The 25,704-nt window shown below is 46.3% G+C and overlaps 1 protein-coding gene across 1 annotated transcript in view; it reads right to left on the minus strand.

The window, feature by feature from the left end:
- cngb1a (cyclic nucleotide gated channel subunit beta 1a) overlaps positions 1 to 21,999 on the minus strand; it is a 33,049-nt gene extending 11,050 nt beyond the window's left edge. The window contains exons 1-18 of the mRNA XM_036544191.1: positions 21,880 to 21,999; positions 19,438 to 19,460; positions 17,076 to 17,181; positions 16,421 to 16,532; positions 15,256 to 15,340; positions 14,708 to 14,817; positions 13,843 to 13,900; positions 12,445 to 12,517; positions 11,699 to 11,723; positions 8,450 to 8,634; positions 7,581 to 8,260; positions 7,046 to 7,165; positions 6,486 to 6,527; positions 5,798 to 5,854; positions 2,311 to 2,398; positions 2,182 to 2,212; positions 884 to 1,496; positions 653 to 774 (exon numbers count right to left, since the gene is read on the minus strand). Of these exons, the coding sequence (XP_036400084.1) occupies positions 653 to 774; positions 884 to 1,496; positions 2,182 to 2,212; positions 2,311 to 2,398; positions 5,798 to 5,854; positions 6,486 to 6,527; positions 7,046 to 7,165; positions 7,581 to 8,260; positions 8,450 to 8,634; positions 11,699 to 11,723; positions 12,445 to 12,517; positions 13,843 to 13,900; positions 14,708 to 14,817; positions 15,256 to 15,340; positions 16,421 to 16,532; positions 17,076 to 17,181; positions 19,438 to 19,460; positions 21,880 to 21,999 (2,650 nt within the window). The remainder of the gene's footprint in view (positions 1 to 652; positions 775 to 883; positions 1,497 to 2,181; positions 2,213 to 2,310; positions 2,399 to 5,797; positions 5,855 to 6,485; positions 6,528 to 7,045; positions 7,166 to 7,580; positions 8,261 to 8,449; positions 8,635 to 11,698; positions 11,724 to 12,444; positions 12,518 to 13,842; positions 13,901 to 14,707; positions 14,818 to 15,255; positions 15,341 to 16,420; positions 16,533 to 17,075; positions 17,182 to 19,437; positions 19,461 to 21,879) is intronic.
- Positions 22,000 to 25,704: the final 3,705 nt, after the last annotated feature.

Raw genomic sequence — 25,704 nt, forward strand, 5'->3', positions numbered from 1 at the left:
CATGAAGGCACAATTTGTTCTGTATCTCTCTGAGGAACCCGCATGAACGCGATTCTAGAATTCTCTGAGGAACCCGCATGAACACGATTCTAGAGTTCTCTGAGTAACACCCATGAAAACATGATTCTAAAACTCTAAGAGGAGCACACTCAAATGGCAGGGGATGGTTCTAGAATTTTGAGAGAGACACGAGAAGGCATTCTAGAATCCCGGTGTCTCATTAACAACGGTTTTGTGAATCAAATCGTGTTTAGGTGTGTACAATTGTTAGTGGTGCTGATTTATGCAAAACCTCAAAGCATGTGCAAGTGCAAACAGCAGTAGGTAGTATTTCAGATCTATCAATGTCAGTGCTAGACCCCTGTGAGTCTCAGTGCCACGTGTGATTTATAAATCCAAACACCTCTGAATGTACATGAATTCATAGCTCCACAGAAACGCACAAAATCAGGGTCAAGATTCCCCAGAGAGATCAATGATGAACGAGGCCCCAAGACTTGTTGAGAAGTTCAGAGAAGAAGTGTGACGATTCTAGAACCCTAATAAGAACGCGGCACAACATGTAACAGCAAGGCAGGGCGTGGCACAGCACAGCACAGCACAGCACAGCACAGCACAGCACGGGGGACGTCCACGAGACCAGCCTGTTCACCTGAGGGGCGGGTGGAGGCGGGGCCATCGTCTGTGTGGAAGCCGGGGTTGGACAGCCCTGACAGCTGCCTGATGGGGGGCAGGCGGGGGTAGCTGGGCACGTTGGGGAGGTCCAGCACACTGCTGGGGGAGGAGGGGGAGGGGGTGCGGGGGTGGGGGCTGGGGGGCACGGGCGCTGGGCGCACTAGCCGGTCTAACTCCAGGTCTGCGCTCTGTTGCTTAGGCATCCTGCTCGGGCTGGAGGCTGTTGAGGCGGTTGTGGAAGTTGAGGTAGCACTGCCTGGCGAGCCGGGGCAGCTGTGTGAGCCGTGAGGGCAGAGAGGACAGTTTGGGAAACTTGGGCAGCTCCTGGGGCAGTTTGGGAAGCTTGGGCAGTTCCTGGGGCAATTTGGGCAGTTTCGGAAGCCCCTGGGGCAGTTTGGGCAGTTCCTGGGGCAATTTGGGCAGTTTCGGAAGCCCCTGGGGCAGTTTGGGCAGCTCCTGGGGCAATTTGGGTAGTTTGGGCAGCTCCTGGGGCAATTTGGGTAGCTTGGGAAATTCCTGGGGCAGTTTGGGAACCTTGGGCAGTTCTCGAGGCAAGCTGGGCAGTTTCTCAGGCAGTTTGGGACACTTGGTCAGACGCTCTTTCAGCTGGGCTAACCTCGGGGGTAGCTGGGGCAGTTGCTGGGGCAGTTGGGGCAGTTTGGGCAGCTGGGGCAGATGCTGGGAAAGCTGAGACAGGCTCAGGGGCAGTTTTGGCAGCTTGACATTGTTGTCCTTTAGCAGGTTGCTGAAGCAGTCCAGGCACTGGGACACGAAGGGGACACGGATTAAGCAGCTCTTTACCGCACTGCAGCTGGCAGGGACTGAGGAGGCAGAGAGGAGAGCCGTCATACAACGAAGAGAGAGAGGACCCACACACACACACACACACACACACACACACACACACACACACACACACACACTCACACACACACACACACACACACACACACACACACACACACACACACACGCACACACTCACACACACGCACACACACACACACACACACACACACACACACACACGCACACACACTCACACACACGCACACACACGCACACACACACACACATACACACATACACACACTCACACACATACACACACACACACACGCACACGCACACGCACACACACACGCACACACTCACACACACACGCACACACACACATACACACACAAACACACACACACACACACACACACACACACACACACACACACACACACGCACACACCTCTCACACACAGGCAGACAAACAGCAGCTAGACCAATAGAGGCAGGAAGGTGGGGTTCTGCTATGAAGTGAAATCATTAGATGATGTCAGCATGTCCCAGCGCTGGGGCGTACTGAGGCTATTAACACCTGATATTCTGACACTTCCTGTAAAGACACACCATCTGCTGGATCCACCCATTCGTCTCAACACATCACAGCTATCAGAGAAACAGCGCTGCTGGTTTTCATGTTTCGGTTCGAGGGAGAGCGCTCGGACTGACCTCCGCACCCGTCCTCCACGACCTCGTCCTCCTGCAGAGACACAAGGAGACAGCGGAGTCAGCGGCCGGCCGAACCGCGGCCCTCACGCCACCACAGCACTCCCATGGTGCCTTGAAGTGCAGCGTTACCTGAGCGGCGGTCCCTCCTGTCGCAGGCCCTGGCTGTTGGGTCACAGGTTGGGCCACTCCCTCCGGGGCACCTGCATCCACCTGGGAGCTGAGCAGACAGAACGAGACAGGTTCCGTGTCATTAAAAACAGACGACTCCACCCCTGGAATTCCCCCTTCTCCCCTCCCACGACATGTCTCCCAACACATACTGCTGGATTCAACCAACATTTGTCTTTTCCTCTGGCTCACAGTTAAACCCAAGTATTATTTTTACTCCAACACAAGCAAGGTTTTTTGAAATTAATTTTGGTGATGGCAGAACTTGCCAAACTGTGTTTTTTTCTGGTTATTACAGCGGTGTGATTGATTGACAGGTGTTAAGATGGGGTTTGTCCTTTTCATCCTGTCCTGTTGCCCTTGTGGCCATTAAACACTGTTGGGTGTGGGTCAGAGGTAACGACAAACTCTGACCCAATCCAGGCCACAGTCTACAGAAGCAATCAGGTGTAGCATGGATGTGAACCTGTCAATCAAAAACAGCATTAGTCTGTCTTCTCTCCGCGTGTTCCTAGAATAGCCCGTTGATCATATTTGTGAAAGGAATCTGAATGATGGGATTATCACACTCACACACAGAGAGCTTTGATACTTGTTTTGAAATGGTGAGGTTTGCAACAGTAAACTCCTTATGCAGCTGACCAACATGAAACTAGAACGCTGCAATCATCTCATTTAAAAAATAATTCACCATCATCCCGGAGGAAGAACATGGACCATGGGAGGTATGAATGGTTATGCTATGAAAGTAAGAATGGTCATAAACTGATTGTGTAAACGATCGATCTAATAATTATTATTGTTTGTTTTATGAAATGAATTATAGTTTAAACAACATGACTATAATACATTACACATTACACTATTTCCATACCCAGATAACTGCATTTTAACAACCTTTTATAACCATAAGCTTGCATTTAAATATAATAACAACCTGCAAAAAGTGCTTCACGACATCCATGTTGAATAGCGTGTCAAACCGTGGACACGAAATTGTTTGTGCAAATAATGTGCTATCAATTCTTATCACGCCTGTGACTACGCAAGACCAGCTGTTTCCTTGGAAGATAATGACTGCCTAACAAACACACTGTCTAATGTAAATATGAACATGTTTAAAACTAATCAAGAAAGATAAAAAACTTTTTAAAGAACCAATCAAAACACAAACTGCAATTACATATATAACGCTTTAGAGGATATCAGAAAAAAATTGAAAGCAGCCGAATAATGAATTTATACCTTCAAAATAAGTACTTACTTAGATGTCCTAAAATTTCTTCAAAGAATACACTGGTATATCATTGCCTTGAGACACAGTCCACATGAAGATAACGTGCTGATTTAAATCCGAGATTGCTCACTAATATACGCAAACTGTGCTCTTGTCGAACACGCGAATAAACGAACACTCAGAGCACACTCCGTGCCTCGACGATTTCTAATCAAGAATACTTCTAAAGGAAATCCTGTTCCCAAATAATCGCATTTGTTTGGGAAATCCACGGAACCTGCGCCATCCTTTTGCGGCGTCAGCGCGGAACAGCGCGTAGCCCAAAGCCCAGGAGAAGTTACTAGGGAAACCGTCAAGGAGGGACCTGTCGTGAGTACGGGAGCTGAGCAGTTGCCATGACGAGACAGAATGTTGCTATAGCAGCTGGACTAATTAATGAGCCTCCGATAGGGAGAGAGTGGTGGCAGGAAACGCCTTTTGCACCATGATGGACTAAAGCTATTAAACGGTATAATTACGAATTATACCGAGGACAACTTATTTGAGGATAAAAAGACCATTTTAAAGATAATGGCAACCTGAAGTTGAGAATAACAGCTAGCTGCAAAACAGAAGTGACTGTATGGTCAAGGTGTAGCGGGTCCAACGTACCTCTGAATCGCCTCAGGTCTGTTTTGATTAGAATTTGGTGGGTGGCACGCAGGATATGATTAATATAAAACAGACAATTTATAGTTAGTGAAGCTTGACTATGTGCCAGAAAGTAATGAAGCACAACCAAACTATAAGCCTGTGAATACAGGACTTAATCCTGAAAGCGCAGCCCATCACTTCTTACTAAAGCACACCAAACCAAGGGAAGCATGTCGAAACTAAAGCGCAGCAAGATGAAAACCATTTCAAACGAGAAATGTTTCTCCACGGCTCCGTGATTCAGCTGCTCTGTCATACCTGCTTTTGGCGTCTTAAAAAATAAAGGAGCCCTGGGACTTACGAAATTAAACATTGTTTCAACATTGTGTGATATATTGTGGTTAATTCCCCTTTGAGCAAGATGAATCCTGCTCTACCTCCATAAATATCCTGCTACATAAATGTGTAGCCCATAGCAGTGTCCCAGTCTGGCCCCTTAGCCCCTTGCTGTGAGTGGCCCTCTGTGTCATGTGCTTCTGACATCACACCGAAGGTCACCCAAAAGAGAGGGGTTTAGCGGTATAAAAAAAACAATTTCTCATTCATTAGATTTCCATAAGAATCTCCACAGCTGACACCTGTATGCAGAGGTAGTGTCCACAGCTGCTATGACTTTGGCCCCCCTGGCAAACCTGGATATTTCATGGTCTACTAAACCCACAAACTGAGATTAACTCCCTGAGGAAACCCACATTCCTGAATATGGTGGATGTGCATGCACACTTGCAGCATGAAGAGGTAGGGGCCTGACCGGGACGTCAGATAAATCTTCTCGGAAAAGGTCTTCCTCTAAGCAGACGCACAATGCAATCTCATGTTTTTGCCCTAACGAGGGTCACAGCTATGAAGGCTTCCGTCACTGAGTCTGCAGTCACTGCAGCTGCGCAGCGGAAAGCCAGGCGGCAGCTTATGTCAGCATGCAAGCTCTCCAAACCTTCTGCCTACAAGCCATGACTGAGCAGAGTGCGCTGAGTCCCTCCTTCCCCTAGAGGGTGCTGTGGGGGAAGAGCGCATTGGCCCGTTATAAGGGAACCCCCCTTTTTAAAAAAATTAACAACATCTACAACTTCAGTTACCAATTCTGCACTCATGCAGGCAGTGCAGTTCTCCAATATTCCCTGTATATTTGGGGGGGGGGACACCGGCCTTATATTTGGGCTAACACGGTGGTCTTTACCAGCATATTGAACTTGCTGAAGCACTTCACTCAGCATGGATGGATCAGTGATGCTGTCTCACATGAACATCCGCCTATACCCATAATGCTCCATGTGCTGCATTATCTCAAACAGAGAAGCTAACTACAGGTGATGGGTCACCTCGACACCTGTCAAGTCAGAGATGTGGGTAGGCAGCACACTGGGAACAGCTCAACGCTCCAAATAATCCAGACACTCAAGGAAACGCCTCGATGTGGCACCCTCTGCTGGCAGCTACCGGTGCTGTTACAACTGCAGATTGAGGCTTTGGATATGGGCGTTAACTGTTGTCCCTCTGTGAGCGACGAAATGTGCTTACACTGTGAATTTATTCACATCGTTGTCCTCCTCGCTGTCCTCCCGTAACATCAGTAACCTGTACAGCGCACGAGAGGACACAGGACACATACCTTCAGCCCTCTATGGTCCCCCCGAAGGTCAGGGGTCAAAGGTCAAATGAAACAGGACAGTAGAGGATATTTAATAGCAGTATGAGGAGTATTGGCATGGGGCTCTACTTAAATCCTCCGCAACACACTGCTGAAGGAGTCTCAAGAAAGCCTCTTTTCCTGGATTTCAACGAGAAAAAAATCTGGAAATAGGACTATATCAAGTCTGACTTGTAATGGTAATAGAGTTTGGAATTAAAAGTGCCACCCATTTCAACGTAAGCAATACTGGTTATCCTGGCTGAGGGCGCACTTGTGAAACATGCAGTTTAAGAAATGTACAAGAGTGATTGCAAGAAAGAGTCTTGCTTGGGAATAATGTAGATCCCTGATGTGCACTGAGATCTCCCCTGGTATGCTGGTTGTGTCTGTGTAGGGGGGTAGAAATCCATTAGTGCATGTAGTGCTGTGCACTGCAGTGAAAACAGAGACCCTCCTAAAGGAATGTGCTTGAACCAGGACATCTGGTAATGTAAGCATCTGGCGAAGAAGAACAGAAGAGACTAATAAAGGAAGCAGGGGGGAAAAACAGGAAGTGGGGGCAGGGACAGAACTTACTCAGGATCGTCCTCATTCTCTTCCTCCTGGATACTGGACAATCTTTACAAGACAAACAGCGAGTGGCAGATTACCCACAATCCCCCGCTGCACCACATCACAACAGTGGAATTAAAACTGCGATTTGGACAGCCTGACACTCCTCTCAACCCCTGCCCCACAGAGCCACAGTATCTGCAGGCTTTAGCTCCAGCTAGCCACATAACCACCTGGTTCAACCAATCATTTTCTCACCTGAGTTGGTTAAATTTCCTTCCCAAGGGCTGCAAATGCTAGGCCTCATTATATACACCATGGTAGTATCAAATACAGCTATTAAAGTTTTTTTTATATATATCTGAATACAGGTATTTGACATGGCTGAAAATGCACATAGAGTACTTCTGCATGGAGTTTGACTCAGTGAGTTGGAAGTGTGTCCTGGGCTCAGTCTTGCACAGGTAAATGGCCGCTGACTGCAGTGCTCAGGGACAGGAGGTGAGCAGCCTCTCAGGTGAGCCTGTGCAGGTGAGCGTGTGCATGTGAGCGTGTGCAGGCTGGGGCCGGGCTGTGGGACTCACTGCTGCGGTTCGCTGAGCTTTGCCCCCTGTTCCTGATCCAGCTGCCGGACTGCCAACTCCACTGCCTGCTGCGCCAGTCCCTGTGCCATCCTCACCGACTCCTCCCGCTCCATCTTCAGCCTGGAGGGAGAAGGGTCAGAGGTTAAAGGTTAAAGGTCAGCTGAGATGACTTACACAGGTAATACTCAAAGACTTCCACTGAGGGTCACAGAGTGATGCAACACTGTGAGAAATACAGCACATTCTTGATACCAAGTCACTCTCACACCATCCATAGTGAAATCGCGAGTTAAAAATTCAATCCACCATAAAACTAATTTTACGTAAGCAAAAAGAATGGAATGGTCCAGTTGGTAATGGTCCAGTGAGGCAAGTTCAAATTAAGAGACACAGAGACAACACTCTGATAGAAGAGCATGACTGGAGAATGATGAGGAATAGATGAGGAAAAGAGAACAAATATGATGAAGGCAGAAAATACTAGCATGTGAAGAGGAATACGAGCCAGAGAGAGGCGCTCTCTCCCCTCACTCACCTCTCCTCCAGGGCTTCCACGGTGACCACCCCGGCCTCGTTTTTGATCCTCTCCACGAGGGGTGTCCAGCGATCCGCCTGGGACTCCTCCTGCGGTGCGGTCAGGTTCTCCGTCTGTGTCTGAGCGTCCAGAAGTGAGGGCTGAGGCGGCAGGCTCAGTCTCTCCGACTGCTCCAGCTGCTCGGGCTGCTCCAGCTGCTGCGGCTGCTCCAGCTGCTCTACCTGCTCAGCCTGGTCTACCTGCTCTGATTGCTCCACCTGCTCCACCTGGCCTACCTGCTCTGATTGCTCCACCTGCTCCACCTGGTCTACCTGCTCTGATTGCTCCACCTGCTCCACCTGGTCTACCTGCTCTGATTGCTCCACCTGGTCTACCTGCTCTGATTGCTCCACCTGCTCCACCTGGTCTACCTGCTCTGGTGGCTCCACCTGCTCCACCTCCTCTGCCTCTGCTGGCTGCTCTACCTGCTCTGGTGGCTCCACCTGCTCCACCTCCTCCGCCTCCTCTACCTGTTCTGACTGTTCCACCTGCTCCACCTCCTGGACTTGCTCTACCTGCTCTGGCTGCTCTGGCTGCTCTGACGGCTCCGATTGCTCCACCTGCTCTGATTGCTGCACCTGCTCTGATTGCTGCACCTGCTCTGATTGCTCCACCTGCTCTGGCCCCTCCACCTGCTCCACCTGCTCTGGCCCCTCCACCTGCTCCACCTGCTCCACCTGTTCTGCCTGCTCCACCTGCTCCACCTGTTCTGCCTGCTCTGATTGCTCCACCTGCTCCACCTGCTCCACCTGTTCTGCCTGTTCTGCCTGCTCCACCTGCTCCACTTGTTCTGCCTGCTCTGATTGCTCTAGGTCTTGCAGCTGCTCTACTTGCTGTATCTGCTCAAGCTGCTCGGCCTGCTCCAGCTGCTCTAGGTCTACCAGCTGTTCTACCTGCCGTAGCTGATCTACCTGCTCTACCTGATCCTTCTGATCATCTGGCTTCTGCTTCTCATTCTCCCAGTCAGAGTCCACATCCTCCAGAACTATGTCCCCACGGCCCTGATGGATACAGACTGGGGAGAGAGAGCCGAGGTCCTGGGGTCAGCTCTCACACTTAGTCCATCAACAGCAGCCAATCAGCACCCAGATGGGGGACTCATCAGCCACACCCAACAGCAGCCAATCAGCACCCAGATGAGGGACCCATTGGCCACACCCAATATTAAAGCACTGCCCACACTTGTGAATGGTGACAACACCTGGGAAAATAATGACAGCTAGAAACGGATAGATTACGGTCATGCCAAAGAACGTTCTATTGTTTGGAGCACCTGTCAATCAACTACTTTTCAGCACACCCAAGAGAAGAGGTAAGCAGGGTGCCACTTGTTGCCTTCTGGCAGGAAAGCCTTGTTAAGCCAGCTGCGCAGCTAGCTAGCAGCCACCTAAAGGGAACACCTTAACACCGCCAACACATCCCTCTTTTTCAAGGCAGCCCTGGGGGGTGGGGGGTGGGGGCAGGGTTTCTATTGTTGTTAAACACCATGAAATTTTATAATTATAGACACCCATTTGGGTGTGCCCAAACTTAACACTCATAGCCAACCCCAAGGGGGCTGAAAGCTGGAGACTGCTAAAGGATAAAAAAGGGTGTTTCATATCACATGCGTGTGTTATGTATATACATATACAGTATATGTCCATGCTGAGAAATGTATGGCCATGTTTGTCACAACATTCACATTTTATAAGACCCCATAACTGGTAGCTAACTGTAATATGACTATGTTTTAAAAAACGCAATGGCAGTGAGTGATTTAGGTTTCTTCTACTCCAACACCACTAATAAAACTCACCCACACCAAACCAGTTTATCCTTCACCTAATGAAGTTTGCAGGGGCATCGTGACTTACATTATTTATGGTTCATGAGGTCAAATCATTACTCAGGACAAACAGAAATCACATGGATATATGCATGCTTGAATGCAGGAATTAATAATATTGCAAAGGCACATCTTGCAAAAGCATCTTTGACTGAAAAAAACATTCATTCTGCAAAACATTCTGCATTTACAGCAGATGGAAGCAACTAACATGGCTGGTCTCTGCAAAATCTAAGCCTGAAATTTAATCAAAAACTTTGCACTGCCAATCACTGATCATGTGACCAAGATTGCTTTTTTTAATATCTCCCCTTCCCTTTCAGCTCATAACACGGCATTGTTTGTGGAGATGAAGGAAGAGTTCACCACACGACACTTAAACTTACAGTAGGCCGTAACTAGGGTATATTACGCTTCCATGGTTACAGTATCCGGTTTCCTGTTCTGTTTCCCAGGCATATATTTTGACATGAAATTATTGGACCGTAGCTGGTGTGTAATATTATCAGTGGTTATGGCTTTGCGTTCTGGTGTAGTGTTGAAAATTGCTGCTGCTGAAAACTGTCAAAGCTGCAGTTTTCTGGCATCAGGATGCTACTGCCAAGCATATTGGCTTGTCTTACAGAACAAATCAGCATGATGAATTCTTAAACCGTTTTACAAATATCGTGGAGATGTAGAAAGAATTCACAACATCCCCCCCAGCCACCGAAATATAAAATGGTCTGTGACCGACACAGCACACAACACAACCGTGAAACTGATTATTTGTTTATTTTGTTTATAACACATTGCATTATAATGTCATGTGCATAACAGGTTAGCTGCCTCGTCTGTGCTAGCAATAGCCTTCTGCACAAGGAAAAGACCCAAAGAACAAGACCAGAGTAGCGTGTGTTGTCTGAGTACTGATGAGAATCAAAAAAGCAAGTTCTGGAAGCTCACGCCCACATTTACAGGTCAAAGGTCAACAGGAGCTCCTGGGTTCCAGCATAGTGTGATCAGGAAGAACATTTTGGGCAGGGCAATGAAAGCAGACAAGGCCCTTCTGAAATGCACTGGTAAAAAATTCCATCACAACGTTTATCTCCTGTCCTCAGACGGCTGGATCAGGGTTACAGAGTCCGGCCCATGAATATCTACTCATAACAACCTCACTGTCTTTAACATTGAGTGAGTATTACCACTAATACATAATGTAGACAGCTACTGTTTAACATATAGACTTTGGCTGTCTGTTCAGAGAGTAAAGTGCACAATAGGTTTTAGTGGTACAAAAGCTAAAAACAGTGCTTTTTCGAGTAATTTTATCTTTCTGTCTGTCTGTCTGTCCGTCTGTGGGCTGAAAGCTGCCCCTATAGAATGCATCTGCATCTGTGTCTGTCTCACCATAAACTTAGCTGCTCGGTTGCTCTGTAGATATACTTTTTCTGTCTGTCTATTGCCTCGTTGCTGTACAAAACTAATGTGCCTGCCTGCCTGCCTGTCTGCCTGTCTGTCAGTGAGCTTACAGCTATCTGGTTGCTCTTCTGAGCTTTTGTGTCTGTTTGTCTGTCTGTCATTTAACGTGTCCGTTTCTGGTCAGTCAGTCTGTCTGTCGTTCTGTTCCCCCTTGGCTGCCTGACTCTAGGCCTGTCTGTCTGTCTGTCTGTCTGTTGGTCAGTGTGACAGAATCTTCCCCAGTCTTCATTCTCCTTTTGTTTAAGGGGCTCTCAGCGACGTCCCCCCTGAAACAGAAGGAGAAGAGTGACCGAGTTAGGTACCGTGTGACGGCGTGGGCCAGATCGCACATCACAGCCTGAAAGGGATACTGTGCATCCCTACCCTCCCTTAGACAGGGCCAGCTAGCCACAGCCTGAGACAAACTGACCAACAGCACCATCGCCTGGTGAGGACATGTAACTGCAGGCGTGAGCATGCCAGACTTCAAAGCATCGCTCCTAGGCACAGACTGGCTGTTTTGACACTGGGATCGAGTCACGGCCCTTTTTTTTGACTTTCGGCCTGTTGAATGAGTTGATAGAGCAATCTGCAGTACAGATACTGATTACTATTCTCACGGACACCACCGTGTGAATCCTTTTTCTGTGTCGGTCTGTTTGTGGCTTGGAAAGATAATCGCTTCTGATTGTGCGGGAGTACTCGAGCACCCATTTAAAGCTTTCTCTTGTTTACTTCTATCGTTAGTTTTAGAGACTCATTGCGAGCGAAAGCGAGACCACGTTCAGGCCAGCGTTAGCACGCCACTCACCATTTTGCACGACATCGGCGCCCACCTGCACAGCGAAAAAGAGATACGGGGTTACGTCCGACTCGTTTTCTCAGCATCACACACCACTCCTCAGTCCCACTTCCACACATTCTCACAGTATCTGGTAAGCAGAGCTCATGTGCAGGGCCTACAGAGCTGTGGCCAGTTATTCTTTCCAAAAACAACAACAAAACAATCCAGGAGAGGAGACCCTGATCGTGATTCAGATAGCTTTCCATTCTAGAGCTGTGTAGAAACCGGTTGCTGCCAAAAACTATGGAAACAGTAAATTCCGGCACCTAAGATACTGCTGTTCTGTATCATGTTGCATTGTCTTACAGCATGAATCAGAAAAATTACTGCATAACTTTAAAAAACAACAATGCAATTAAACCCAAAGGAACCATTGATTTGACTAGCTAGTAGACAAACCCTGATGAGCTAATGAAACTAGAGGAAACTTTAGGAATACTACTGAAACAGCTACATTTATGACTAAATACACAACCATCACCACCACATAATTTGTTAGCTATCTTATGTTTTAATGGAGGGCCCAGTTAGCTAACAGTTAGTTTTCTAGACAGCTATCTAGTTCTCTAATGGCTTCCATGTGGGTATACGCAGTGGGAGTTAGCACACATGGGCCTATAAACGTTGACAGTCTCCTGAAAGGACAGTGTACACCTGTCTATATACTCACACCTGCTCTGTGTGAGTATATGCGAGTCTGCGACCTCACTCACCCCCTCCTCTTTGGATTTCACCACCGGCTGTGGTACCACTCGACCCAGTCCCTGGACGATCCATCCCACCACACTGCAGGGGCCATAGAGAGACGCTTCAGACGGACTTCACTCACTGACAAGCTGTTCAAATGTCAGTCTTCACAAACAGTCAAGATACAGGCTTCTCATGTTCCTCAACCTGTCTGTTGGTGCACTACAGTGCAGCCTCTCTCTTTTTCTCTATAAAATTCTGAATGAACCCTCCTACCACTACCTCCCCTTCTCACCCAAGCTCCACCCACCACATCCCAGCCCCACCCTACCACATCTCCATCCCACCAAGCCCCACCCACAACATTCTAGCCCCACCCCACCACACCTTCTTCCTACCCAAACTCCACCCCCCACACCTGTTTGTATGTATCTAAATATACATGTTTGCATGTGTGCATACTATTAGTACTGTATAAGCCAGCTGCTAATATGATGACTTTTTCAACTCTAATGAAGACTTGCCTCTGTTGTCTTAAAGCAAACTGATAACAATAATGAAGTGGCTTGACAAAACTGGGCTTGGCAGGTTGATACAAGCATACATTGACATATGTATGTCACTTCCTGTTCTGTGCCCCTGAGCGCGATGAGCAAACAGAACCGGGCATGGAAAGTGTCTGTGGTGACATACTGCATATAGAGCACTTCCTGTTCTTTGCCCCCCAGTGTGAGGGGCAAATAGAACTGGGTCTGATTGGCTAATGCAGTGACATATGCAGAGCACTTCCTGTTCTTTGCCCCCCAGTGTGAGGGGCAAATAGAACTGGGTCTGATTGGCTAATGCAGTGACATATGTAGAGTGCTTCCCGTTCTGTGCCCCTATGAGTGAGGGGCAAGCAGAACTGGGTGTGGCAGGAAGCCTGGCATGGGGCAACGGGCTGAGTGCCTCTGGTCTCTACTAAGTACCGCTGCAATGACATCACCTACTTGGGGTCCTCCTCCTCGCTGTAATGGCGATGCAGGGCACAACCAAACACAGGTTACTGACCCCTGTGCAGCACAACTAACCTCACCTGTGCGGCAGGTACCTGAACATTACCTGTCACCAATATAATCCCACACAGTAAGTATATGTAGTGACTGATGCTATTCTCTCGGAAGAGACTGCTTTTATCTCATGTAGCTATGAATGCTGTACACTTCAATGTCCAAAGCAGAAATACTTCCGTTTCTCATTGAGATGTTGAATGGCAACTCCTGTCTCTGAGGCAAAACAGCATACACTGTGACTTCACCACAGAAAAAATTAAACAAGTGACTTTAGCAGAAGAGGTTCCTGGTACATGCACATGTCAGTTCGGTAAACACGCTACCCCATCCCCATCAAGAACACAAACAGCGCCCCCTATCCCTCAGTCTTACTCTGGTGTGATGTGTTCCACTCTTCTTGCTTTCGGTGTGTCAGGTTGTGGTGGGATAGCTGTGAAAGACAGAGACAGATGTGCTCTCACTGCAGACAGGATCACACCAAACAGAAACTGTATAACATTTAAACCTGCATATCGTCTGCTGTTACATCCGTACCACCCATTTTCAACCTTAGTGATAAACTTGTCCACCAGTAAGACTATTCCCCATCTCTCATCTTTAACGTGCAGTATCCTGAATCTACACGTCTAACATATTTTGTAACTATCAGAGTCCCTTGGAGCAGAGTGAATATAGTTACGGGTATGGTTACAGTTCAGCAGGTGATTTAGGGTTAGAGTTAAGCTAAGGGCTGTCAGTGTGGGGTGTGGGTAGAGTAAGAGACTATTTTTACTCCCAGGTTTCCTAGGCTTCCTAACTTCCTAACGCCCCTTTCTGACTGGGCAAGGGCCTAGCTGTTTGTCCCAACACGGGGTTTACTAACTTAAACTGACGAGCACTGCTATACTTTCCCTGTCTGTTTGTTCACCGAAAACCTACAGCACTGAAGGATGATAACATAATCTGCTCTTAGTCAAAAGCCTTAGCCCACTATGGGACTCAGAGCCGCGGACCTTTAGATTCATGAACTACAAGATCATGACAACGTCAGCTGTTCTAGTCGGTTCCTGCGTATTCAGTAAGTTGTTATTTTAACAGTGTTTTGGGGTCACTTATCCAGAGCTGGGTGGCTAGCTGGACTACCCTCATTGTTTGGGACCCTGATTTTAGCAGGTCTCAGTGTGTGGTTTGGGCGGGGTCAGGGGGCAGGGGGCAGGGTTCAGGGGTCAGGGTGAGGTCTCAGGGGGTGGTGCTTTACCTTTCTGTTCCTCAGAGTTTGTACCTGTGCTGTCCACGTTGGCAGGGCCGTTGGTCAGTTGTGGCTGGGGAACCACTTTATCAAAGCCGTACTTCAGCCAACCAATCACCCTGAGGAGCAACACAGACAGGCAGACAGTGTCAGACAGACGGACGGGAACAGAAAAACACAGACAGATCGAGGCACACAGAGAGCTAGAGACAAAATGATTACAGGACCAAGTGAAAACAACTTCATCCACTGTGGCCACTGGTGTGATGGACACAGACAGACAGACAGACAGATTTACGATGAGACAGATGTACAACTGTGAGCCCAGGGAATATAGGGAGTAAGCTGGACAGGGAGATGGGTTTTGAAAGGAGCTGCAGCTAAGCCCAGGAACAGTTGAGAGCAGGGGGTAGCAGCACACTGTGAGGATGGGATGGGTGGGGGTGTAGAGAGCAGAGGGGTGTGTGTGTGTGTGTGTGTGTGTGTGTGTGGGGGCGGGGGGTAGATGGGTAGAGAGAATGAGAGGTGCAGAAAAGGTTCAGGACAGTGGGACAAACCTGGGGGTCAGGCCACCTGGCTGCTCAGGGACCTCCACTTCAGACACCACCTCCACAACGGGGATGTGTGGTAGGGGCTCTGCATCTGGGGGTACAGGAACACCCGGTCAACACAGCTCAACCCATTCAACAAAGGCCAACCTAGTCCAGACAGCCAAACCTGGTCGACACAGAATGACTCAGCACAGGATCACTTGCCACCTTCACCAGTCAAATGATGGCAACCTTTTTACACATAACTCAGATACATCAAAAGAGGAACTGGCAAATTCATGCCTCTACTTTCATTAAAAAGGTTTCTCACTCATGGCAGTAAACCCAAAAGTATTTTTTGATCTGTGCACCTGTTTTTAAATGACAGCATGGGCTGATATGAAACATAACGTATGTTTATAACTTACTCATACGTTTTCAGCAGTAAAACTGATATTTAAACAGTGCTGTGGGCTCTAAGCTCTATTACAGGCACTGAGCAGGGAAGTCTGTTAAGCAATGGCTAATTCCATTGTGATTTTGGGGAAATCCTGATGAAATCTTACCTGGCATTTCCTTTGCGTCATAAACCTGAAACAAGGAAAATATACAGGAAGAAGGAAGTTAGCTGGTTGCTTTTCATCACGAAAATGTTTAAATTATTGAGTGACATTTACCTTCTTGCTTTGTCCTTGTGAGTGCTACAATCCTCGCAGCACGATGATTCATTGAGATTCATATTTTTATTTTAATACATATCTTTGAGCATCTATGATCCACCTTTTTGATTCTTTTCTTTTGCTCACAAACCTCAAACTGTGACTCTAATCTTGAATCCTGAATGTCCCAGATTCAAATTTGGTTTATTTTTTACCTATACATTTTGTTTTTTACTTGCATGATATCTTTATATATTCCTTTTTTGGATTATAGTTACTGCTTATCAATATAAGAAGGCCTCAGTAGATTAATGTCCTATAGGATCACAGCTCTCCCACTGTGAAATGGCCGTGTCCTATAGGACCAAGACCCTCCCACCAAGAGATGGGCGTGTCCTTTTGGATCACCATCACTGTTACTGTGAGGTGGGCGTGGCACTAACGCAGACACTGTGGGGTGTTAACATCCAGCCCACTGCCGCTTAGTGCCCTGGACACTGCTATACTTACAGGTATGCTTTCCTCTGTCTTACTCTCCAATTCTTTCTCGACCTCTTTTTCCACCTCTTTCTCGACCTCTTTTTCCACCTCTTTCTCCACCTCTTTTTCCACCTCTTTCTCCACCTCTTTGACCTCTCTATGTGCCTTTGTGATACAAAACACACAGGTCATCACATGCTATTTCAGACCCTTAATTGCCATCAATGCAGTAAATTATGTAAAAGTTATGGATGGATGACAAAAAGTTATTCAAGACATTATTGCAAATACATCAACACCATATGGTAAATATTTTATCAGTGATTAACTTTCATTTTATCCTGTTTTGTTTTGTTGATATTTTTTGACTAAGCTTGTAATTTTAAACCATTTAAAATTATATTTTGCTAATAAATATTTTATTATAAGGCTGCAATTTTATTTTAGAAATCGTTTAAATCATTTTTAAGAATAAAGACAGTGTATTTAAATGTTTTCTTCTATTCTCACAACCACAAACTATCTAACTATACCTAGCTAGCTAAGTTACCGAAACTACTACACCATTGCTAGTATGCTCCTCACTGACTAGCTAAGTATAGGAGCTTAAGTAATAACTAAAATGACAAAGAAACATAACTGAATTGGCTAAAATCACAACCCTACGCATCCTGAGATCTGACGATGCTATCAGTGCGCCAACCTCACCTCTGTAGTCTCCTCATCTCCTTTTTCGTCTTTGGGACCCCCATCCGGCTGAGGAACGACTTTGCCCAATCCCTGCACAATCCAGCCGATGACGCGACTCCCTCGCCTAGAGGAACCAATCACATCACAGCCTGTCAAGCACGGGATTTGACGGATGGGATCTATGCAGACGCTAGAGGGCAGCAAAGGCAAAGGGAACCACGGCGACCTTAGAAGCATCAATGACATCGTCCAGGCAGCGAGACTACTTTGTTAGCCATTGGTGAATAAGATCTCTAGTTTTTAAAAATGGGATCGCTGGTTTAAAACATCATCATTCATGATTCTTACTATTCTTTCCACGTCCTTTGCATATGTGAACGGCGTGCACTCGGAGTGAGTTCACAGCGTCAAGCAGTAATTTTTTCAGTTAAAACTAATAGAGGATCTATAGAGATCTATAGAGAACTAATAGAGATGTAATAGAGAACTATCTACGATCTGTCTGATACCTGTACCATTTCACTTTTTAACGCAAGTAAATATATATGCTTTCCTTTCACCCGCAGAGGTCCCTCTCTGATGGACGTAGACAGTCGCGCATCAGAGGCTATCATTTCAACAGCGGCTTCGTTGCTGTTTTTCATCGCCAACAGGTGGCACAATTGCGTCGTTGTCGGCGTGCTTTCTGTCCACCGCACTCTACGTAGATTTGCTTGTACAACTATACAACCAGTCTACAACGACGAAAAATGTCCAGCTTGTATGAAGATATGGTCATCTTAACCTAACTTATTTCCAGGGACAGTTTGGCAGGGGCAGTCCTGACATCAAAAACATGCAGCATGATAGTTATTTGCATTTACATTAAGTTGCTTTATAGACACTCTTATACAAAGCAACATACATAAATTACAATCTTATCCCTGCTATTCATTTATACAGCTGGACATTTCCCGAGGCAGTTGAGGGTTAAGAAAGGAACAACACAGGCACCCCAGCAGGGACTTGAACCAGCAACCTTGTGGTTCCAAGTCCTGACCCTTACTGCTACATCACACTGCATAGAAGCACACAAGGCTAGCAGACTGCACAAAGTATATGGTGCATGTGTACACAGCAGAGCGGATCATGCACATATAATTCAGAGTGTCTGTGAGTAGTTATCTCTGCAGTGGAGGAAGCCTGTGGTCTTTGAATAGCGCTGAATAGCCTTTGTGCTGAGGGCTAAAGGAGCATTGGGAAAAGCTAAAGAAGAGAGAGCTGTGTACTCACTCTTCCCCAGGTTTACTGCTGTGCATCATGGGAGTGAGAAATAATACAACACACATCATTTACCTGCTGCTGAATCCCCCACCCTGTCTATGAACTGTCAGATGGACAATCTGGGCCTTCTGAAGAGGCTCCATGCTCATCATTAAAAGATTAACCTTGATAGACTCAGCACACACCACACACCTGCAACCTGGACCACAGCTCTTCTCCTGAAGTCAAATATTGATCTGACCCTGAAGGCTAATGAACACTCACGGTCAGGGTGAGGGACTTGACCCTAACCACAGTTAAACCCTCAGGGCTAATGGGCTGACCAGGCCTTTGGGTTTTACACAGATGGCAAACTTGAGCCAATCTGTTTTTCACTCAGTCAACCGTTCCCAGGTCAGCTGATTCACAGCAGTTTAAAGGTGCTGTATACCTGGGCATAAACAGTGGAGACCAAAGACCTACAAATAAGGGAGGCGAGGAATTTTATTTTATAATTATCCTGAACATGAGTTAATGATTCATGTTTTATTTCATTGCATCTAATGTAGTAGCTCTCTTTCACATGAAACCATTTTATGTATGAAAAAAAAAAACAATTGGTTTTAGGTTCAAAATCAATCTGTGATCTTTGTTATAATCAAAAAGGAATCAACATTTGATGAGTAATCAGTACTAAAACTGGCATGCTTGAGAGTCAGGAAAAACAGATCCAGGATCAGCAGCAAAGGTGAGCCCTTTGCCTCCCATACTAGTTTGTGATTGGTCATCACTGAGGATAAGAAGGAAACCCAGAGTTTTTATGTTATATAATGTGGCAGCCAAGGATTCATGGCCTCCTTTGACAGGTAAAAGACATTTGGGCACAAATGAATGAAAAATGTTAACATGAATGATAGCGAGGTTGTGAACCACAGACATGAGAGCTGCCACATTGTTGGATGGTGACATCAGACCACACCAGAAACATCCTAGGGAAATTCTACTGGTTAATTAAGAGCTGCTTTGATTTAATCGGTTGGTACAGTCGGATGGTGCTTTTGGCACGCGGTGCAGGACTCTCACGAGCACGTGGGTATGACCTAGTGAATCTGCAGTGTGTCTGTGCCGCTGCACTTACCTGACATCCACAGCGTTCTCTTCCTGTACGGGCCGACGGATGGAGGGAAACAGAGAACAGTGAGACTGAATCAAACCTGTGCTCTATACATCAAACCTGTGCTCTATACATCAAACCTGCGCTCTATACATCAAACCTGCGCTCTACACATCAAACCTGTGCATTACACATCACACCTGTGCTCTACACATCACACCTGTGCATTACACATCACACCTGTGCTCTACACATCACACTTGTGCTCTACACATCAAACCTGTGCATTAAACATCAAACCTGTGCTCTATACATCAAACCTGTGCATTAAACATCAAACCTGTGCATTACACAGAGGGAGGCATCTACTGTTGCCCAGAAATGCATGAATGAATCATATAGTGGCATGAGGAGCCATTCAAAAAATTATACATTGTGAAAATATTTTAGAGAATAAATATTTTTAGCTCAATAAATATATTTAACATGTAAATTGCTGCTGTTTTGATGTAATAGGAAATGTTTTTATATATTTAATTGTATTTGTGGTATATTTTCAATATATTACAACGTTTCTCAATATATTAAAATATACATATTTCATGTATTATTGAATTATGGGGAGAGAAACAACTTTGCATAAAGCAGACAGCAGATTATTTATTACATATTAATATTAAAGCATGTTAATCATGTCATATCAAAGCAGAGCTGTAATATAATGACTCTTTTATGGCTAAGTGACACATTCTGACTTTGGGATTTACCATTAGTACCATGTCAGTAGAGCCAGTCCCCAAGGAATGACCTGAGATCAGTGTGATCTCTGTGTGTTTAACATAATAATTTTAGGGAAAGGAGAACTTCATAACAGTGTTACAGAGTTGTCATGATTTATTGGCTGTGCCCTACCTTGGCCTCAGTGTTGGGTATATCATTCTTTGGATGAGGCAGGACATTGATGAACCCATGAGAGAGCCAGGTCAATACCCCTGACTGAGTACTGACAGAGCTGAGAGAGAGAGAGAGAGAGAGAGAGAGAGAGAGAGAGAGAGAGAGAGAGAGAGAGAGAGAGAGAGAGAGAACATCAGCTTCATTCATATTTACTATTTTCTTGTTTGGTTTTATTATTATGATTTTGATTATTAATACTAATAATAACCTGGTCAAATTATTATTTCCAGTACAGAGTTGAGTACTGTAAATGTATTGAGTATTAAGTGCTTTGGCAACATTGTCTTTTGAGCAGTCATGCCATAGAGTATACTGTATGTGAATTTGGATTTCAGAGAGAGAAAGACATGAAGCTTGAAGCTTGAAACTCCTGTGTTCCGCTGATTTGAATGATCTTTTCTCTTTTGTCAAAAGCAAATGAACAAACCATTAAGCCAATGATAAGCATAAGTATGTACGTCAGTATGGTTGCAATGCGTCTTTATTTCCTTTTTGTGAAATTCACCCATGATAAAGATTTTATCTGATGATCAGGATATTGAGTAAGTGACAGAGCTAGAGAGAAAAACAGTGGAGATAACGGCTACATCTCTCTCTCTTTCTCTCTCTCTGACACACACACACACACACACACACACAGCCCCTTGCCTTTCTGATGAACTCTGCTCCTCCTTGGGCTTTGATGCTGGAGTTGGTTGGGGTGGAGGAACTGCATTAGCTACAGGTGCTGCTTTGGGTGCTGGAGATGGCTTAGGTGTTGGAGCTGCTTTGGGTGCTGGAGATGGTGTAGGAGTTGGAGCTGGAGTTGGCTTCTTAGGTTCTGCCACAAAGCATTAATGTTTGAAGTGGTGAGATGAATGACATCAAAACTTGAATCTACATTTTTACTTCATCCAATACTGACCTTATTCCTCTAGGTACCTGTAAAAGCGCAGGTAGCACTACCTGTAGTACAGTATTTGGCAGGACAAGGTCAGATTTTATCTGCGTTCTGGTGCTGCTCTTTAGAACTGCCTAGCTGACACATAATTTTATCACAGCATTTAAGCAACATTGTTGCATTGATACAGTGGCATGGCGATACCATCTTAGCAAGTGCAACTTGTGTGCTATGGTGTAAAAAGTCACAAAATAAGGGCTGGGGTTCACATGGCTCATATTCTCCAGTGATAAACATGTACTCACCCTCTTTTTTAACTTCATCTTTAAATGTCACTTTCTTGTCCTATACATGGAGAAGGGAAACGACACCGTGTTAGATGAAAAAGCAACATCCATATTGGCAGAATTTAGTCAGATATATCTGGTGATATCACACACCACCATCATCGTCATCATCATGAAACTTCTCGCATAGACACACACCCAAACACAGGCATACGAGCACACACACTCACACACGTATTGAAGCATGTATGAACACACGCAGACAAACCCAAACACGCGCATATGTGAATGCACACATGCAAGCACGCGCACGCACACATGCACACATCACGCATGCACACATACCGGTACAGGAGATGGGGTTGTGTTTGGTGTTGCCTGAGGGCCGTTGGGTTGCCCCTCCTCTCCAAATTTGCCAGGGGGCTGAGGGAACTGAGGAACCACTTTTACCACCCAGTTAAACATCCTGAAAGAGATGGGGTGGGGACACAGGAGGGCAGAGGGGTCACCAACTCCAAATCACAGAACATCATAGCATTATGTGTGCTTTTGAGGTATCTGGCATAGCACCAGTCTCACCCTGTTAAATGTCCCTGTTCAACAACAGCTTCATTCATCGGTGTGTATCTTAAAGACGAGATTCTCTCAAAAAGGGGTCTTAACAGGAAAAGTGGGTCTCTTGGTTGACAGGAACATGAAACCTACTTATGGAAATAACCAAACCCAGAGATGTCAAGACATCTCTGGGTGAGAGAGTTTGCCTTGCTGGAAGTGGATTCAGCATGTTTTGTTGCTGGTGGATAACACATTATTGAGCTAATGGCTTTGACCCTAATCTGTCCTGGATCATTTCAGAGGCAGAAACCAGATGGAACCCCAGTCAAACATCCCTCTGGGATGTAGACCTCATGCGCAAGTCGGCGGCAATAAACATCTTCACACCTTTGGCACACCAGCAAAGGAGTTCATTGCTAAATAGAACAACAGAACAGGGGTGACCTCTTGGAAAGCCATTGAGCTGTCACAGGTGGTGAAGACAGGACACCAGTAAACCACTCCGGTGGCTCTGCCAGCTGCACGTCTGTCCCCTAAAACCTCCAACCAGCATCCCGACCAAATTCACAGCCCAGAGCTCACAGAGGCTGAGGGGAATCCACAGCCGTGTCCTCACTGCTGTTTTATAACCGCAGTAAACCCTGTTTGAGCCTTTAACACGGTTAGCGTCCGCGTTAAGTTATTATTAGGATCGTGCCCTGCACTCGACGGACCGGGCTTTGAAAGCTTGTTTAGAAGTAGGTCTTTGGCTGTTTTGGAAGCCAGTTGCTTCCACTGAGATATCCCATGATTTCTCTGCATATGTTCTTAAAAAGTGGGTTTAGAAGTGGTGTGGACCGAACCAGTACAGGTCCCGTATGCAGTTCAGGACTGTCTAGAAAGCCCTTGCGTACCTTTTTTTAACTGTACTTTAAAACAAGTCAAGCTGTGAAAACATGTGGGTTTAATAGTCCGAAGCCCCCTCCGTGCCCCCTCCACCCCCCCCACACCACACTCCCAAGGGTTATCGATGTCCACTATGGGTGTGAGGTCATGCTCGACGTGGAGGGTCTCGGTATGCTGGAAGCAGGCCCAAAACCCACAATTTACACAGGCAGCCCCTAACGTTTATACAATGGGACAGAGCTCATTAACAAGGGGTACGACGTGCTGAATGATAATCGATTTGAGCAACAGAAGTGCACAGCTGTTTGGAGGCGTGATTTCACCTCTTTCCCCCTCTCTCCGCCTCTCTTTCTCCTTCACTATCTATCTTTCTCTCGCCCTCTTTCTCACTCTCACACGCATGCAGCTATATCAACACACCCTGGAGTTTTTTGTATTTTCTTTCACTCTGCAAACTGATCCCCCCAAACCCCCCCCCCCCCCCCCCCCCCGTTTTTGGACGCATTCCAGTATTTTCCCTCCAGCAGGTCAAACTTTCGCCCATGCCAGCAACATTTAGAAAGATTTTATGACGTCCCACACCGACCCAACCTGCACCAAATGGTCCCACCAGTCTCAACCCACAGCCCACACCTGACTCTCATATTCTTACTTTTCCATGCCACAGTGACCACAAAGTTATTTCTGACAACTGCAAAGTGACAGTAATATAAACCAGAAAACACCACAGCCATCACCCTCAAAATCAACACTGACACCCAGTACTATACCCTCTACCCTGGTGCTAACAGTGCTAACAGCGCTAAGAACCCAGGTAGAGGATTCCAGGTAGAGAATGCAGAGGGGCGGATTAGGCGGTTTGTGAATAAAAAAAAAAAAGTGTTTGAGGTTTACCTGTGTGTTCAGGAGTGGTCCTGCATTCCAGAGGAAGGGTCGCGCTGCCCCGCTGGAGAAAGAGTAGCTATCTGCGCGGATTAGCGAGAGCTGAGTCTCAGGTAACGGGATTAGCATCTGAAGGACAACGTTACCGAGGGAGGGGCCGGCCCAGATTACCTGGCTCATGCTCGCATGAGCCTGGAGAAGGCAGCTCCAAGAAATTGGCCTGCCCGGGTTACCCAAAACCAGCTCAGAGAAACTGGGCCTACCTGACTTGTTAGAAATCAGCCGGGTTTAAGATCAAGGCTCTGGGTCAAACACAGGCCTCTATACAATTCCTGACACTCTCCTGACAAAAACAAAAACTCAGGTGTTTTTGGGGGCAAAACTAAAAAGTGAACCATGTTTTTATTGTAATGTTTCCATGATTTTTGCTGCAGGCAAGGCAAATGTTGCTACTTTAAGGGCAGTTAATGTTTTTCATTCTAATATTGCTTTCAGAGACGGTGCATGAGTCAAAAAGTGTTCAGATGAACAGTGTGTAAGAACAGTATGATTTTTAGAATGAAATCCGATTCAGCTGTGAACCAACTGTAAACCAGCAGTTATGACCCATCTGAAGTCCATCTATGACAAAATCAGAAAGTGTTTGCTTGGTCCTACCACATTATTTACATATTCTTACAGAGTCACTTAATTGGCCATTTGCATGATATTTTCAGCTCTTCCCTTCTATTTTTTTTTTTGAGGAAATTTCAAGTTCCAATTACATATATGTGTGAAATCTAACTTAAACTCAAGTGTAACCTAAAGAGCAAATCTTGTTTTTAGAGATCAGCTTTAGGTTAACTTGATCACCTGATCATGGAAGGGGTGTGCATGCAAACATATGCAGGCAAAGCCTAGAGACCTACTTGCCACACGCGCTTCTTTCTCTGCGAACTGTTAAATATTTCTTATGGCAAAAGCAAGAGATAAACACGGTCAGCCTCTGTTTCTGATCCTCCTGGGAGGGATACTCAATGATCCGAGACACTCACACACCTTTAAAAGGGTCCTCTCCCGAGTCACGCACACTTAAACACCCATAAGCCCACAATACTGACAGACACATGGAAGCAATAAGGGTCGTCACGGTTACAGGGCCCCTTTGAAGTCCCCTTGAGTGCGCAATGACCTCTGACCTCTGTCTACTTGATGGGTGGGGAGCCACAGGTGTCATGGGTGGGTCGCAAAAACACAGAGATGCACTCTCCCCTCTCCTCTCTCCCTCTCTCTATCCCTGTCTGTCTTTACTTCTTTATCACTTGATCTGCCTGTCTGTTTGATGCAATAAAGCGCACTATCTCTCTGCACTTCCTGTGTACGAGGGCAGACTTCCATGACAGCTGCTTGTATTTGTGACGGTCTGCCTCACTTGTCACTGTTAGTGACTGCTTATTTGTTAAAACTATAACCAAATCTCTCTACTCTTATTGCTCTTTTGGGGCCTAGTGGTATGTTCTGTTATATTTTTTCTCTGTATCTGCCTCTTCACTGGGCTTGACAGAAGCCGGACATTGGCCTCTGCCTAATGCAAAGTCATGTGTCTTGCAAGGATAAGCCTTAATGTTCCTCCTTACGTCTTTGGACACCCCCCCCCCCCCACCTTCTACTTCTCCAGCTGTAGCCGCCACACACTTTTAAAGAAATAACCCTGCAAACGGGTTCCCAGACTGGCCTTGGAAAGTTCCAGACTCTGCTGCCAGCCGTTTTCAGGTATAGAGGGTGCTGATGGCTGACTGAGAAGTCCCAGGATGTACTGACAGAGGTGCAAAGCCGGTGACGGTGCCCACACCTCTCCCACCTCCTCTC

Source organism: Megalops cyprinoides, chromosome 13 (assembly GCF_013368585.1).
Source record: "Megalops cyprinoides isolate fMegCyp1 chromosome 13, fMegCyp1.pri, whole genome shotgun sequence".
In the NCBI taxonomy this organism is placed as follows: Eukaryota; Metazoa; Chordata; class Actinopteri; order Elopiformes; family Megalopidae; genus Megalops; species Megalops cyprinoides.